General features: G+C 49.3%; 2 protein-coding genes across 5 annotated transcripts in view; one reads left to right on the forward strand and one right to left on the reverse strand.

Annotated features, from left to right (window-relative positions):
• The first annotated feature begins 564 nt into the window (after window positions 1–564).
• Window positions 565–9,803, forward strand: LOC104507973 (ATP-dependent RNA helicase DDX19B). Of its 4 annotated transcripts, none has more exons than XM_010149423.1 (11): window positions 565–619; window positions 1,050–1,103; window positions 1,992–2,127; window positions 4,379–4,469; window positions 5,116–5,220; window positions 6,002–6,116; window positions 6,287–6,464; window positions 6,893–7,130; window positions 8,242–8,404; window positions 8,863–9,054; window positions 9,440–9,803. In XM_010149423.1, the coding sequence occupies exons 4-11, from the start codon at window positions 4,410–4,412 to the stop codon at window positions 9,499–9,501; spliced, it is 1,113 nt and encodes a 370-aa protein (XP_010147725.1). In that variant the 5' UTR covers window positions 565–619; window positions 1,050–1,103; window positions 1,992–2,127; window positions 4,379–4,409; the 3' UTR covers window positions 9,502–9,803. The 4 variants fall into 4 exon arrangements, with proteins under 4 accessions (XP_010147725.1, XP_010147726.1, XP_010147728.1 ...); XM_010149424.1 differs by having other exon boundaries at window positions 577–624; window positions 1,046–1,103; XM_010149426.1 differs by lacking the exon at window positions 565–619 and having other exon boundaries at window positions 1,088–1,103; window positions 4,379–4,473; window positions 5,120–5,220.
• Window positions 9,804–13,135: 3,332 nt separating this feature from the next.
• UBXN10 (UBX domain protein 10) overlaps window positions 13,136–13,422 on the reverse strand; it is a 902-nt gene continuing 615 nt past the window's right edge. Inside the window, 2 exon segments of the mRNA XM_010149428.1 lie at window positions 13,136–13,417; window positions 13,420–13,422. The exon segment at window positions 13,420–13,422 is cut by the window's right edge and continues 615 nt beyond it. Coding sequence (XP_010147730.1) covers window positions 13,136–13,417; window positions 13,420–13,422 — 285 coding nt within the window.

The following is a 13,422-nucleotide window of genomic DNA, read 5'->3' on the forward strand; positions in this document are numbered from 1 at the left end:
GGTGGGAGGCCCCATCCTTCCCTCTCCGCGTCCCTCCAGACACATCCCTGTCAGCAGCACGGCCTCGGGGCTTCTCACCGAGATCCAAAAAAAGCCTTTTTCTCTTTTTTTGTTATCACCAAGACCTAAACTCGTCTGAGGCGTCGGGTGCTTTATTTCCCTTCAGCATGGAAAGCAGCACTTCGTCCCCCGGACCCTCAGGCCCCCCTCTCCCAGCCCCATTTCTGGGATAAAACAAACCCTTGGCGATGGGGGCTCCTCTCCGAGCAGCCTGTGCTCTGGGTTTCCACCCTGGAACGTAAGTTTTTCCCCCATTTGCCGTCAGCAGAACTATTGGGGAGCAGGGGCAGAAAGCAAACCCCTTCTCCGTGGTGTTGTGGCTTAGAAAAAGCAGTGTTTGTTCTAAAACTCTGGAAATGACGTTTGTCCGGATGTCTTCACCTCCTGGGATTCAGGCGTGGGTTTTCAGGAAAACTGGCAAAAGCTCCGGTGTTCCTGGCCATTAGTAAAACACAGGTGCAGTAGCTGATGCGTGACATTGATTTTTTTTTGGGTTTTCTTCCCTTGTAGTTGAGCAGTTTACACCTGAAGGAGGAAAAAACCAAACCAGACGCCAACGGTGAGTTACAGCCACTCAGACGGGCTGAGAAAGGGCACGATGTTTTTCCGTCGGGTTTGGAGCGCTGCTGCCAAAGTAAATTCTCATTTGGTCAAGAAATTCCAGAAAAGGGAAACGTAAAGCTTAGATTAGGCAGCAGCGTAGACTCAATATCCATCTCGTGTGCGTGTTCTGCCAGGCTGACTTTTTTTACAGCGTGTTTTGCTGTATTTGTGCGGGCAAAATCTGTTGGTTTGGTGGAGATTTGGCTGATTTGGCCGTGGAGAGCCAGCCATAACTTGGGTTTCATCTGCACGCCGATAGAGCGGGGCTGTTCTCCTCAAGAAAATGAGCTGGTTTCTAGCTTTTCCCGCTGCGTTCAAAACCTAAAACTCTGCGGGCTGTCTCGGAGGCCTGACCTCACATCTACCCCAAAACTGTTCTAACTCAGGTGCTGTTGTCAAGGCAGATGACAACGTAGAGAAGACGGAGGATGAGGAGAAGGGTAAGTGCCGGCTTGAAAATCGCTTTGGCAAAGAATGTTGAAAAGAAATGAATTCTGTTTATACTTAAAGCAAGTCTGCCTTATGTCTCGGGATGGATGCTCTTGTATCCTGTCCCAAGGACTTAATTGTAAGACATGTCCTTCCTCCATAATACTTTTAAAGCCACTGGGTCCAGTAATAACTTGGGAGACTCCTGGATTAGAGTGGAGGGAAGTAAGGGGATAGCAGTATCCTCAAAGGCAGGACTGGATACGGGAGCGGTTGGATAACCTGGAGCTGGGATTGCTGTAGCAACCAACATGTTGCATTTATGAAATGGCTGTTAAGAGGTGGGTAACAGCTCTAAATCCTTCAGAAGGTGGCTTAAGAGAAACTTGCTGTAGAAAACAGATTTATTAGCAAAACCCCGAAGTGTGGCAGTTCAGCCATCTGGTTTGATCTCACTTCTCAGCCCTACGCTGCATATCAGCCCTGGAGTCTTTCAAAAGTTTGTCCTCAAACTTTTCTGTAAAAAGGGGAAAAAACACCCACCTAAGGGGTGTCTGCCCACATGTCAGAGGCATTACGAGGCTTTTAACCCTGTCCCGCCTTCTGGTTAGGTGGTATAATACCTTAAATAAGCAGAGCTCTGTGTCTGTTAAAGTCCCTCTTAAAATTTGAGTGCTCGCTTTGGTTTGTCTTCCTAAATACTGGCTGTGAATCTCTGGGGTATCCTGATGTCTCATTCGGGAAGTTCCAGCTCTTTTAGGCCCTTGCTCTGTAACAGAGAATTTCAATATTTGGCTGCCTCTTGTCCTTTTTAACTACTGGCTCAGTAAATTGGCATTTCAGCACCTGAAACAGGCTGCGATTTAGTGATTTTCCCCCTCCTCCTCCTTTTTCGACAGAGGACAGAGCTGCCCAGTCCTTGCTGAACAAGCTAATTCGCAGTAACTTGGTTGACACAACAAATCAGGTGGAGGTGCTGCAGAGGGATCCCACGTCACCGCTCTACTCCGTGAAGTCTTTTGAGGAGCTGCGACTGTAAGTGCCTGTTCGGAGCTGCTGGGATGGGCCAGAGACTCCTCTGTGCTGAGCTGTTAAAACCTGCGATCAGACACATTAAACGGGCTGCCTGTGTTCTTCCGTGTGTTGTTTGGCCTGCTCAGTTGTAGGAAGCCTCGCTCTTGAACGAGCAGCGTGACTCACTTGTGCTGAGTCTCGCTTGGTAGGAGCAGATGTGAGTTGGGAGCCAATCGGATAGTTGGAGCCTTCCCTCCTCTCCTGATGGGTTCCCTGGCTGCGTAGGAGATAACGCTTCAAAGCGCAGGGGTTTCTGTTTCAAGTTACTGCACATTTGTTGTTAATAAATTAGCACGTTATTTGTTGTCTTATTTAAATGCAAGGAGAGTTTGTTTGTCTTGGTTCCTTGTGATTGCTTCCACCTGAAACGAGCTCATTTTAAGGCCTAGTTGGTGCCAAGCTGGTATGTCTTTCTCAAATCAGCTCTAGCTACGCTATCCTGAATTTTAATGTATGGATTTTGGTCTTCAAGTGCCGAGTGGGGCTGGCGTGTGATAAGCTGGTGAGGTGGAGGCAGGAGGGCTCTCCTTCCATGGCTGCTCTTGACGGAGTTGTGGGAATTGCCAAGTGAGACCTTCCCTGCGGTATCTGGCCACCAGCTCTCCAGCAAACGCCAGGAGGCTGGGGGCAGGGGTTCCAGCAGCACGGGCAGTGCTTGGGAAAACACGAGGTGTGTTTTATTGGCAGAAGTAATGAACACAACCATCTCCTGGTCCTGTTCTCTGACGGTTATTGTGAAGGTCCAGCAGCGCGGTGAATAGCACAAAGGGAAAGGCTTATCTTTTCTGTGCCAGCGACACTGGATTTATGTACTGGAGAGACTACTAGCGTTGCTATTTCTGACCCTTCCTACTGAATACTTTTACCAGTGGAGCTTTCAAGTGATGACAGCGGTATTTAAGGCACGCTAGTTTTTATATATGTATTTTTTTTAACGTTCTAAAGAGGCTGTCCTGTTGGGATTGTTGGCCTGTGGGGATTGCTGTCGGTTGTATTGATGATCCGGGGTTTGTTGCTCTCTTGCACGCTCTGTGGGGAAATCGGAGCCCATGAGATTTCTCACCGTGAAACGTCAGGAGGTCATTTCACTTTGTTCACGTTAGTGGTTGAACGTTTACCAAAAAAAAAAAAAAGCTGAGGTGCCTGTTAGACTAATTCCCATCTTTCAGAAGCCAAACAGTCCAAGGGAGTTAATGATGGGGGCAGCCAGACTAATTGAGTCTTCGTTTCGTTACAACTCGGTGTATCCTTGGCAACTGTTGCAGTCGGGCTTTGTACGTCCTTGCTTCCGAGCAGCACAAGGTTACGTTTTCAAAGAGCTTTTGTTCCAGCCGTCGTCTGAAAGTAAGACACGATTTTTAGAAAGCCTGTTGTGCTGAATAGGAAGTTCTTAACAGCGGGAAGTGGCGGGTAGGAAACCTGTAACCTCCTCTGAAAGGCAAGCCCGTGCTTGTGAGCAGCACTAAAGCACTGCAGTGAGTACCTGGAGGTCATTGGCTCAGAGCTGGGTAGCACCGTCGCCTGAATTCTAGGTTCTTCTTGCATCTTCTTCTCTACACGAGCGTCTGCTGTGACTGGGCAGCTCCCTCGAGGAAAAAGCAATCGGTGTTTGAGGACGCCTTTGTGTTTTGAGTGCTGGGGCCTAGTCACGGTGAAGGAAGCCTACTGGTCACTAACTGGTTTTGCGTGCTAAGCCAGCGTGGCTCTGATGTTACGTCGTCAGTGTGTGTCACGGAATCCATCGTGGCTTACTGAAGTCCTCGTGATGATTTCGTGACGTGACACTTGATTCTGTTCCTCATACACTGAGGGCGCTTTGTCCCACGTTTGAGTCTTGGAGGAGTGATAATTTTGGCGCTGATAATTAGGCACGGCTGAGGAAAAGGGATTGGCCTAATGGACAGGAGTAATGCTCTGGGATTCCCGGGATTGTCTGAAAAGCTGCTTTACAAGAAGCCTGGTGCCAGCCTTAGCGCTGTGACACGCGCTTGGCCGCGTGGCTGTGAAAGGCAGGCACGCAGGCTGACTTGCTAAACTGAGGGGTTTTGTGCAAGGCTTCCTTTCCAAGCTTTCTGCTGTCGCTTCACCGGCGCGATTGTGGCGGGCACACAGCTCGAGGTCTGGTTGCAAGGCGCTTTTCTCGCCTTTTTGTACACAAATGAAAATGTATGTAGTCTAACAGGTCATGGTATAAAAATTCCTCTGTTTTCAGAAAACCGCAGCTCCTGAAAGGAGTCTACTCCATGGGCTTCAACAGACCCTCTAAGATCCAAGAGAACGCCCTGCCCATGATGCTTGCTGAACAAAAACTCCCTGCCAGCAGAGGAAGGATTTGTAAGATGTAGCGTACTATTACTGAACTCTGGGGGGAAGGGTGGTGATGGAGGAGTTGTCTGGTGCCACAGTGTTTCTGTGGTCACGACCTGTGTGACAGCAGCCCTGCATCTGTCCTTGTCCTGGGGCTGGTACTGAACACACAGCACCGCAGTCTTCAGCCGAGGACAATCCGATTTTCCTAGTCAGTGTAGGAGAGAAATAGTAAGGCTGCTCTGGAACATAGCTCCAGAAATTCGGGGGGGGTGGGAGTCATTGAGGTGCTGCATTGCTTGTGTGGCTGGTCTTGCTCTCTGCACCCCTGAGCTGAAATGTATGAGGTGTTAAGGCACTGGGGAGAGGTGCAACATGGAAAAGTACGGCCAGATAATCAGTTTTCCTTCCAAATCTCCATAATCCAGAGGTCACTTGTGCTGAAAGAGAGTGTTGGTAGAGGGCAGGCACTAACTTCGCTCCGTGGAGCGTAGCTGGTCAAGCTGGGCACTAATCCAGAGCAGCAGGAAATCAAAAAAAGCAGTAAAATGCCACTGGCTGTGTTCTCTTTGTCGTTGAACCCTGTGAGTACGGTGCCCGGGTGGTTCATCTGGTGGAGCTCACGTCTGCTCTGTGTTCTGCAGCCCCCAGAACCTGATCGCACAATCTCAGTCCGGTACTGGCAAGACAGCTGCCTTTGTCCTGGCCATGCTCAGTCGTGTGGAACCTGGGAACAAGTATCCACAGGTAAAATCTCTGGGACCTGGCTGTTTCGGGGAGCGCGGGGGTGTTTGTGGTGGTGCAGTGCCACCTAGTGAAGAGGCTGTTGAGACCTTTGATGGTAAATTCTCGATGAACCCATCTCTGCGATGCCGTGTAGCTGAGCAGCATGGGCTGGGGATCCAGGGATCCGTCTGAATGCCTTTAATGCAAAAGATGTGGATTTTACTAACAACTTGCTCCTTTCAGTCCCTTTTTCAAATCACTTGGGATGCTTTTTCTGTGCAAGGAGTTAAATCAGGGCGATGTCACACTGGGAGAAGTGAGAACAGAGAAATATTGTGGGCTGAAGAGGGTTAAGTGGAATTTGGGACAGAGGAGGAGATTTCTGTGACAGTACGGCAGACAGTGCCCAGAAAGGATCTTTTTTAACCCAATTGCCTCATGATGCAGTCGCGCCGTTTTACCAAGATAAGAGTTCTCTCCTTAAAAACGCCGTTCTTATCTCTCAGCCTAGCTGTAGGCGTTCAGTTCCTTGTCACTACTGTCCATATGTATCCCCCGGCACCGTGTCTGCACTCCCTGTTCCAAGGAGCAGAGGGGAACGCAGACAGCCAGTAGCTAGCTGACTGTATCCTACCCACTCCTTCCCCTAGTTTCAGGATGCACAACCGATGGGCTCTCAGAAACTGTCCGCCTGCTTGCACCTTCCTCTTCAGGAAAACATCGATAGTAAGGATTTTTAAAAGCAAGTGCGATAGCCCGGGGCGTTGGTCATCTCGAACGTGTTATCCTTCTGTCCCTCCAGTGTTTGTGCCTTTCCCCAACGTACGAGCTGGCGCTTCAAACGGGAAAAGTGATTGAACAAATGGGAAAGTTTTATCCGGAGCTGAAACTTGCGTATGCTGTCCGAGGCAATAAATGTGAGTAAGGCGGAACGCTGCCGACAGACCGTAGATGAGAAAATGATGTTCCTCGGGGGCCGTGCAGCGAGTGGAGCATCAGATGGGGAAACAGGCTGGTTCAGATAGGGGCAGAGCGTTTTGCTGTCTGCCCAGCCACCTTACCAAAGCCTGCCTTTCTGTCTCGGCAGTGGAGAGGGGTCAGAAGATCTCTGAGCAGATCGTAATCGGCACACCCGGCACTGTGCTGGACTGGTGTTCCAAACTGAAGTTCATAGATCCGAAGAAAATCAAAGTGTTCGTCTTGGATGAGGCTGACGTGATGATAGCGACCCAGGGCCATCAGGACCAGAGCATCCGCATTCAGAGGTAAGGACTCGGCGATCCGTGCCCGAGGTGACTGCTCCTTCTCTCAGTTACAGCTGCTTTGTAATGCAGGGACAGCAGGGCTAGATTCTCGGCCACTGTCTCCACCCATAAAGCAGCAAGATTAAAATGACACATTCAGCACTAATCCACATGGTTAATAGAGGCAAATGTCAGGGGATGACAAGCAGTTTCAGTTTCTTACAGAACAAAAAGCCTGTCCCTGGAGCAGGGTTTATTAATATTTTAAGAGCCTGGATGCTACTGGTCCATGAGGGTGTTGGTAAGATTAGCATTAGTCTTTCCAGCCACGGAAATAACTGGTTCTGAGGTTATTGTTCTGCTTTGCCCGTAGCATTAATCCCATCAGGATATCTGGGGGGGGTGGCAGTGTTGCGTGGGAACCCTGCCTATTATGTTCTGTCTTGCAGAATGCTCCCCAGGGACTGCCAGATGCTTCTGTTTTCAGCCACTTTTGAGGATTCTGTGTGGAAGTTTGCTCAAAAAGTCGTTCCTGACCCAAACATTATCAAACTGAAGCGAGAGGAGGAGACACTGGACACTATTAAGCAGTATTACGTTCTGTGCAGTAACAGAGATGAGAAGTTCCAGGCTCTCTGTAATATCTATGGAGCTATCACCATTGCCCAGGCCATGATCTTCTGCCACGTGAGTCCTTTTGGGGAACGTTAGTGTCTGCTGTTGCTAAACACCTGGCCAGGCGTGCTTGTCAGGAATAACCAAGACCATGAATTGCCCTTTTCTGTGGCTCTTCTGGCTTCCTCTTTGGGTGAAGCCATGAGATCTGTGATAGCACTACCTGGTTCGTTTCTGTGGGTTTGTCCATCTGGGTCACTTTTTTTTTTTTTCCTGGAAATCATTGGAAGCAAAGATCAGAGTAAGGCAGGGTTTTCCAAAACAAAGTATTACTCAGCACTACTGAAAAAAAACCCAAACCCTGAAGTTGGAAAATGGGTAAAAATAGGGCAGAATGAGGGATGGGGAAACCATGTAGTTCTGCAGCCGATACATTACTTTTCTGGGACTGCCTTTCCCTCAAGTAATTGGGGAGACACCTCTGGGATCTCCCTGTGAATCATACTAAGACTTCTTTTCTGGAAGCCACTGTAATAAGAAATTCTTCCCGGAGAGTGTGGGGAGGCACTGGGACAGGTTGCCCAGAGAAGCTGTGGATGCCCCATCCCTGGAAGTGTCCAAGGCCAGGCTGGATGAGGCTTGGAGCAACCTGGGCTAGTGGAAGGTGTCCCTGCCCATGGCAGGGGGTGGGACTGGATGATCTTTAAGGTCCCTTCCAACCCAAACCACACCATGATTCTATGACAATGGGTGGGAAAAAAACCCACCCCAGTGCTGCCAGCACCAGAACAGCCACGTAAAGCTAGCTCAGACAGGATGAAACCTGCATGTGGAGCGTGCTGCAGCAGTCTGCCTTTATGCTGTCTCGAGGTGTAATAATATCAGACATAATTGGAGCTTGGAAAACCGTTACAATTAGAAATGGTTTAATTCAGGACTGGGTAGAGTCTCTGTGGTATTTCGCAGCTGCATTCAGCTCTAGCCCTGCCATTTCCAAGCTGAGTAGTTTTCTTAGCCGCGTTCCTGAGACGAGAGCACAGTTTGTAATGGGGCAGGGCCGGGCGCAGCATGGAGCTGTTTCCTTTTGAGAAACAGAGCTTCCCTTCGACCCCAGAACGGTTTGTTTCCCGGGTTAACAGCACTAAAACTTCCTGCAAAAGACGGGCCTCGCTTTGCCTTTCAGACTCGGAAGACGGCCAGCTGGCTGGCAGCGGAGCTCTCGAAGGAAGGTCATCAGGTGGCTTTGCTGAGTGGGGAAATGATGGTGGAACAGAGAGCCGCCGTGATAGAGCGTTTCCGAGAGGGCAAAGAAAAGGTGCTGGTGACCACCAACGTCTGTGCCAGAGGTAGGGCATGGCACGGAGCTGGGCCAGGGAGGGGCAGACGCCGCATTTCCTAAGATGAGATACGCTGGCTTGCAGAAAATTCCTGTCCTCAAGTGTTCCAATCTGGAGAGATTAGGGTCCTTACAGTAATTCCTGGGCTTTTGGGATGCTGACATGTCTGTATAAAGATGCCCGTTAAAGCCGAGCAGCTCGGACTGCTTTTTCCATCAGCCATTGTAGTGGGATTCTGTGGTGTAACAGAATCGGTTTTATTTCTAAGTATCCCATAAGCATATAGTGGGAAAAAATCCAGCCTGAGACTGGCTGTTTGCTCCTCGCTCAGCGGGAGCTATTGGAAGTCCTGCTGGGAAATCACCTGGATGTGGTGACCAAACTGCCTGCGGGTCAGGCCAGAGGAGGCTGTTCCCACTGTGAGGCGGTTTAAGTGTAGCTGAGTAACCTGACTTCCTTTTTATCAGGGATCGATGTAGAGCAGGTCTCTGTCGTTATCAATTTCGACCTCCCTGTGGATAAAGATGGAAATCCAGATAACGAGACTTACCTGCACCGGATTGGACGTACAGGTCGCTTTGGGAAGCGAGGACTGGCTATCAACATGGTGGACAGCAAGCACAGCATGAATATCCTCAACAGAATCCAGGAACATTTCAGTACGTACCCGCAGACTTTCTGCTGTCCCTAAGGTTAGACGCTATTCCTGCAGAACTCGGAGCTGCTACTTAGTGAGCCTTAAAGCCAGCGCAGGGCACGTCGGCTGCGTTTTGTGTCGTGTCGCTGGGGATCCTGAACGGCTACGTCTGAAATAAGTCAGGTTGTGTGCTTGCTGGCTGCCTGGGCAGTCCTTAAAGTGAATGTTCCGGAGACGGGAAACATTGGAGTGCCCTCACGGCCGTGGATATAAGAAACAAGTTGCATGTTGTAGTTTTAAAACCTGCCTGAACGTTTTGTGGATAAACAGGAACTCGCGAGCAGCTGAAGGAAACAACTTTCCCTTCTCTGTGTTAGGAAATCTGACTTCTTTCTCCTCTTTCCCAGGCAAAAAGATAAACAGATTGGATACTGACGACTTGGATGAGATTGAGAAGATCGCTAACTGAAGTACAGCTGCTGGAACTGGTGCGGACCCTGCTGTGGAAGCTCGCCCACTACAATTGGATCAGCGTTCAGATTGGCACGCCTCTCGGCCAGTCCCGAAGAGGACTCTTCAATATGAGTACATAAAAGTTACCTCATTTTAAAAATTGCAGTTGGACTTCAAATTGTGCAACTATAGGGATGAAATGTTTACAGAAGCTTTTAACGTTACTTAGTTTAGCCTTAAAAGGGGAAGATCTTTTGAATTCTAAGAAATAATGCTTGCCAAAAATACGGGCAATACGTAATGATCTAAAAAGAAATTTAAAAAAAAAAAAGGAAAAAGCTTTATTGCCTTTAATTGGAATAAAGTTCAGCACTGACCTGATCAGTTAAAATTCAGCAATCAAAATATATAATGGACGTAAGAAAAACCAACCCAACCCCACCAAACAAGGCAGCTGGTTTTGGCTAAAAACTCAACTTGTACAAAATAGGATGTCATTCTCTTTGGCGCTCCCCAGAGCTCCTTAAGACTCATTTCTGGCTTCCTGATGGATTTGCCCTGCTTTTCCTTCTGTAAGTTGTCCTGAGGATGTCTCCCAGTAGCTCATACTCGCAAGCACAGGTGCCGTGTTGCTTTTGCTGGGCAGTATTTTCTTTTGATTCGTCCTTGATTTGTTAGAACGGCCACTCCGCGTACAGCGGTGCCGCGGTGACAGCGCTTAAGTACGTACTCTAGAAATTCAGCTTCAGCCGCAGCGTTTAACTTCGCCAGGGTGGGGAAGGGGGGAGAAAGGGGCAGTACGAAGGGAACTGTACTAATGACTTTTCTGAATAAATTCACCTCCGTGAAATGCTAGTGTCTGTCGCAGTGGGGGTCGGTCACCTTGAGGCAGGTGCTGCCAGAGTTACGTACAGAGCTGCTGGGCCCCGCCAGTCAGTACGAGAAAGAAGAATAAAAGGCAAAAATCATGATAGCTTGTCTCAATCAACAACAAAAAAATACCCTTAGAACACCAAATTTACCTGTTGGCAGTATGTTTCAGTACCAGAGTTTTGAGCCAGATCACAGATGGGAAGCGCTCCACTTCCATTGTGCAAAACAGGTTGTCGGTCCCTCGCCCCGGGGTGATCCCTGCCGGAGAAGGAACGGCGCGGACGGGCTTTTCCTTGGGCTGGGGCCGTTCTCGTGCGCGCGGCTGAGAGCCTGTGGGTTCTTCTCCCAGCCCGGTTTCCAGGAGAAGGAATTAGAATGTAGGGTGCACAGCTCTTTTTTTTTTTGGGGGGGGGAACGGGGTGTGCGTGAGCAGCCATCGGCCTGCTACTCGGTGCAGGAATCACTTCAGAGCAGATGTATAAATTGTAAATTTAACAAGGAATTTTCTTTGCAATCTTGGCCATCATATTCTGTTCAAAGACAGGAACGTGGATCCTTTTACCAAGTAAAAAAAGGCTCATTTAAAATGTACCTAAAATTTTAGGAAATTGTGCACCCTTTTATCAATTTGTATAAAGGCTTTAGTGAAAGAAAAAAAAAAATGTTAAAATTAAACTTTTTGTATTCCGGGGTGTATCTATTTTTATTCTGTTGGAAACCTAGTTAAAGTGGCAGGTGAGTGAGTGCTTGCGTGTCGAGTGGAAGACTTGTTTCAAATCTCCTTCTCTAGTAGTACAGCTGAATGACCTCGTGACAGCAGAGCGTCGGGGTGAACTGTCACGAAAGCTGCTGCTGGTCCTGTGTGCTGTTTCTAATGTACTTATAATTGGAATAAAGAAGACGTACTGAACGATGCCTCTGCTTGTTTCTCCCCTGAACGCTTCGGTGGTGTTTGAAAGCCTCAAGTAAGGACGATCCCAGCCAGGAGTTTTCTCTTTACAACCTTATTAAAGCGTCCTGCGACAGGCTCGCTTTCACCTGATTTAATGGTCACATTCTAAGAGCTTCCCACCAGGAAGCTTAATCATAGAATCACAGAACGATTTGGGTTGGAAGGGACCTTAAAGCCCATCCAGTTCCAACCCCCCTGCCATGGGCAGGGACACCTTCCACTAGACCAGGTTGCTCCAAGCCTCATCCAGCCTGGCCTTGGACACTCCCAGGGATGGGGCATCCACAGCATCTCTGGGCAACCTGTCCCACTGCCTCCCCACCCTCTCCATGAAGAATTTCTTCCTGATATCCAATCTAAACCTCCCCACTTTCAATTTAAGCCTGTTACCCCTTGTCCTGTCACTACAGACCCTTGTAAAAAGACCCCTGATGCGGGCACTCCCCGGGGTACCTGCCACCAAACGAACGGCGTCTCTCGTCAAGCGGAGAGGCCCTGGCTAAACCTCCAGGTAAGTCATCTGAAGGTCGAGTTTCAGCCTAAAAGGTTTTATTGACTGCACCACCACGCGGGATGAAAACACTGAAGCTTAGCAGCAACACGGTTACACAAAACCCGAAGAAGGGAAGGCACCACCTACCGCTGAGCGAAAGGCAGAAGTGAAACGCTTTGCCCCCCGCCGGGGTCTGGCGGAAAACACCCACGTGCTTCGGCCCCCCGCCGACACCGGGATTGATACTGGTTTGGCAGTTACACGGACGTAAAAATACATGGGGTTCACCTCAAGGGATTAACAGTAGCTCAGCTGCGCGGCGAGCGGTGCGTTTTTGTGAGGAGACCGCATTATTGCCCGTGAACCCCAAGAATTTCCATGAGAAACCTAGAGCTTTCCGCACACGCCCCTCGTATTCAGCTCAAACCTGCCGGGTTTCCCCACGGCCTTTCTTCACGGTCCTTTCTAAGCTACAGCGTGCTGCCTGGATTCCTCAGTCACACCCAATTAATCCATTTTTACTTTAAAATCCCCAAAGCGGCGCTTGCTTTCTTGCACTAACTCAGCGTAAAGGTCTTGAACGTGAAGTATTTTAGAACACCCCCGTGTTACCCATCCCTCTGTTCTTACCTACGGATCGCACGAGTTGAATGAGGGGAGGAAAACTAAGCAGAAACTCCTGCCGCTCACCAACACAGGCTATTTGTTCTTAAAAACCCGACGGAGTCGCGCTCGTAACAGCCGCGCTGCGGTTATCCAGAAGGAGCCGAGCCCGCAAAGACCTGTTCCCGTTGGTCTCACTTTTTAATACTTGACAACAAACCGTTAATTACTGTTACTGTCGGATGGTTTGGGGTTCGATCTCCTTTTCAGTCACTCGAGATGCTTAGGATGACGATAACCTACCGACGATGGTCATGCATAGAACAGTTCTGTTTCTACCGTCCCACATCGGGTGCCTCTGCATCCAGCTCCACTCTGGGAAGCGGCACCTTCCCGAAATACAGAAGAAGAAGAATACAGAAGGTCTCGGAAACTTCTGTCTTCAAAGAAAATGGATAGTTTCAAGAAACCAAAAAGGCCAAAAGCTGGTGGCGCTCAGGAAGCAATCTGTGATGGCACACGTGATAAAAAGGTGCTATTTATGTAGGTATATACACCTGAAATCCTATTTCCACACATACCCACGACTCTGCTTCAAGGGGAATTTTGGGTATCATCTTCCAAGATGAAGAAGTAGGCCCAGGGAACACCAGAATTTCAGTTTTTGGGAAGAAGTAATGTATCCCGCTCAGCAGCACGGCCCAGAGCGGTGTGGCGGCACCTCTGTGCCTAAGGATCTGAGTCCTTGTGCTGCGCCTGCTGTCGGATGCACAGCACGGACTTGTGGAGAATCCCACATTCGTGGAGGGACCTTGTAAGGTCACAGAAACTCCGTCTGGGCACCTCCATCGTCTCAACGCTGCAGCGACTGTACCTGGCTGACATTTTCCGTTCTGCCACGGCCAGGACCGTCTGGAGGCTGTCGGTGGGTTTGAAACGATGTTCAAATCTCTGACCAGAGGGAGATCGAACAGCGAGCAGCAACGGCAACTCTTCTTTCACCAGCTCTTCCCGAC

Source organism: Eurypyga helias, unplaced genomic scaffold, assembly GCF_000690775.1.
Source record: "Eurypyga helias isolate BGI_N326 unplaced genomic scaffold, ASM69077v1 scaffold25073, whole genome shotgun sequence".
In the NCBI taxonomy this organism is placed as follows: Eukaryota; Metazoa; Chordata; class Aves; order Eurypygiformes; family Eurypygidae; genus Eurypyga; species Eurypyga helias.

Excerpts from the sequence above, each read along its gene's own strand:
- LOC104507973 (XM_010149423.1), top strand. The coding sequence starts at position 4,410 with ATGGGCTTCAACAGACCCTCTAAGATCCAAGAGAACGCCCTGCCCATG. Across the intron at positions 6,465-6,892 it reads CAGAGCATCCGCATTCAGAG|AATGCTCCCCAGGGACTGCC; the intron begins GTAAGGACTCGG and ends TCTGTCTTGCAG. Across the intron at positions 9,055-9,439 it reads CAGAATCCAGGAACATTTCA|GCAAAAAGATAAACAGATTG; the intron begins GTACGTACCCGC and ends CCTCTTTCCCAG.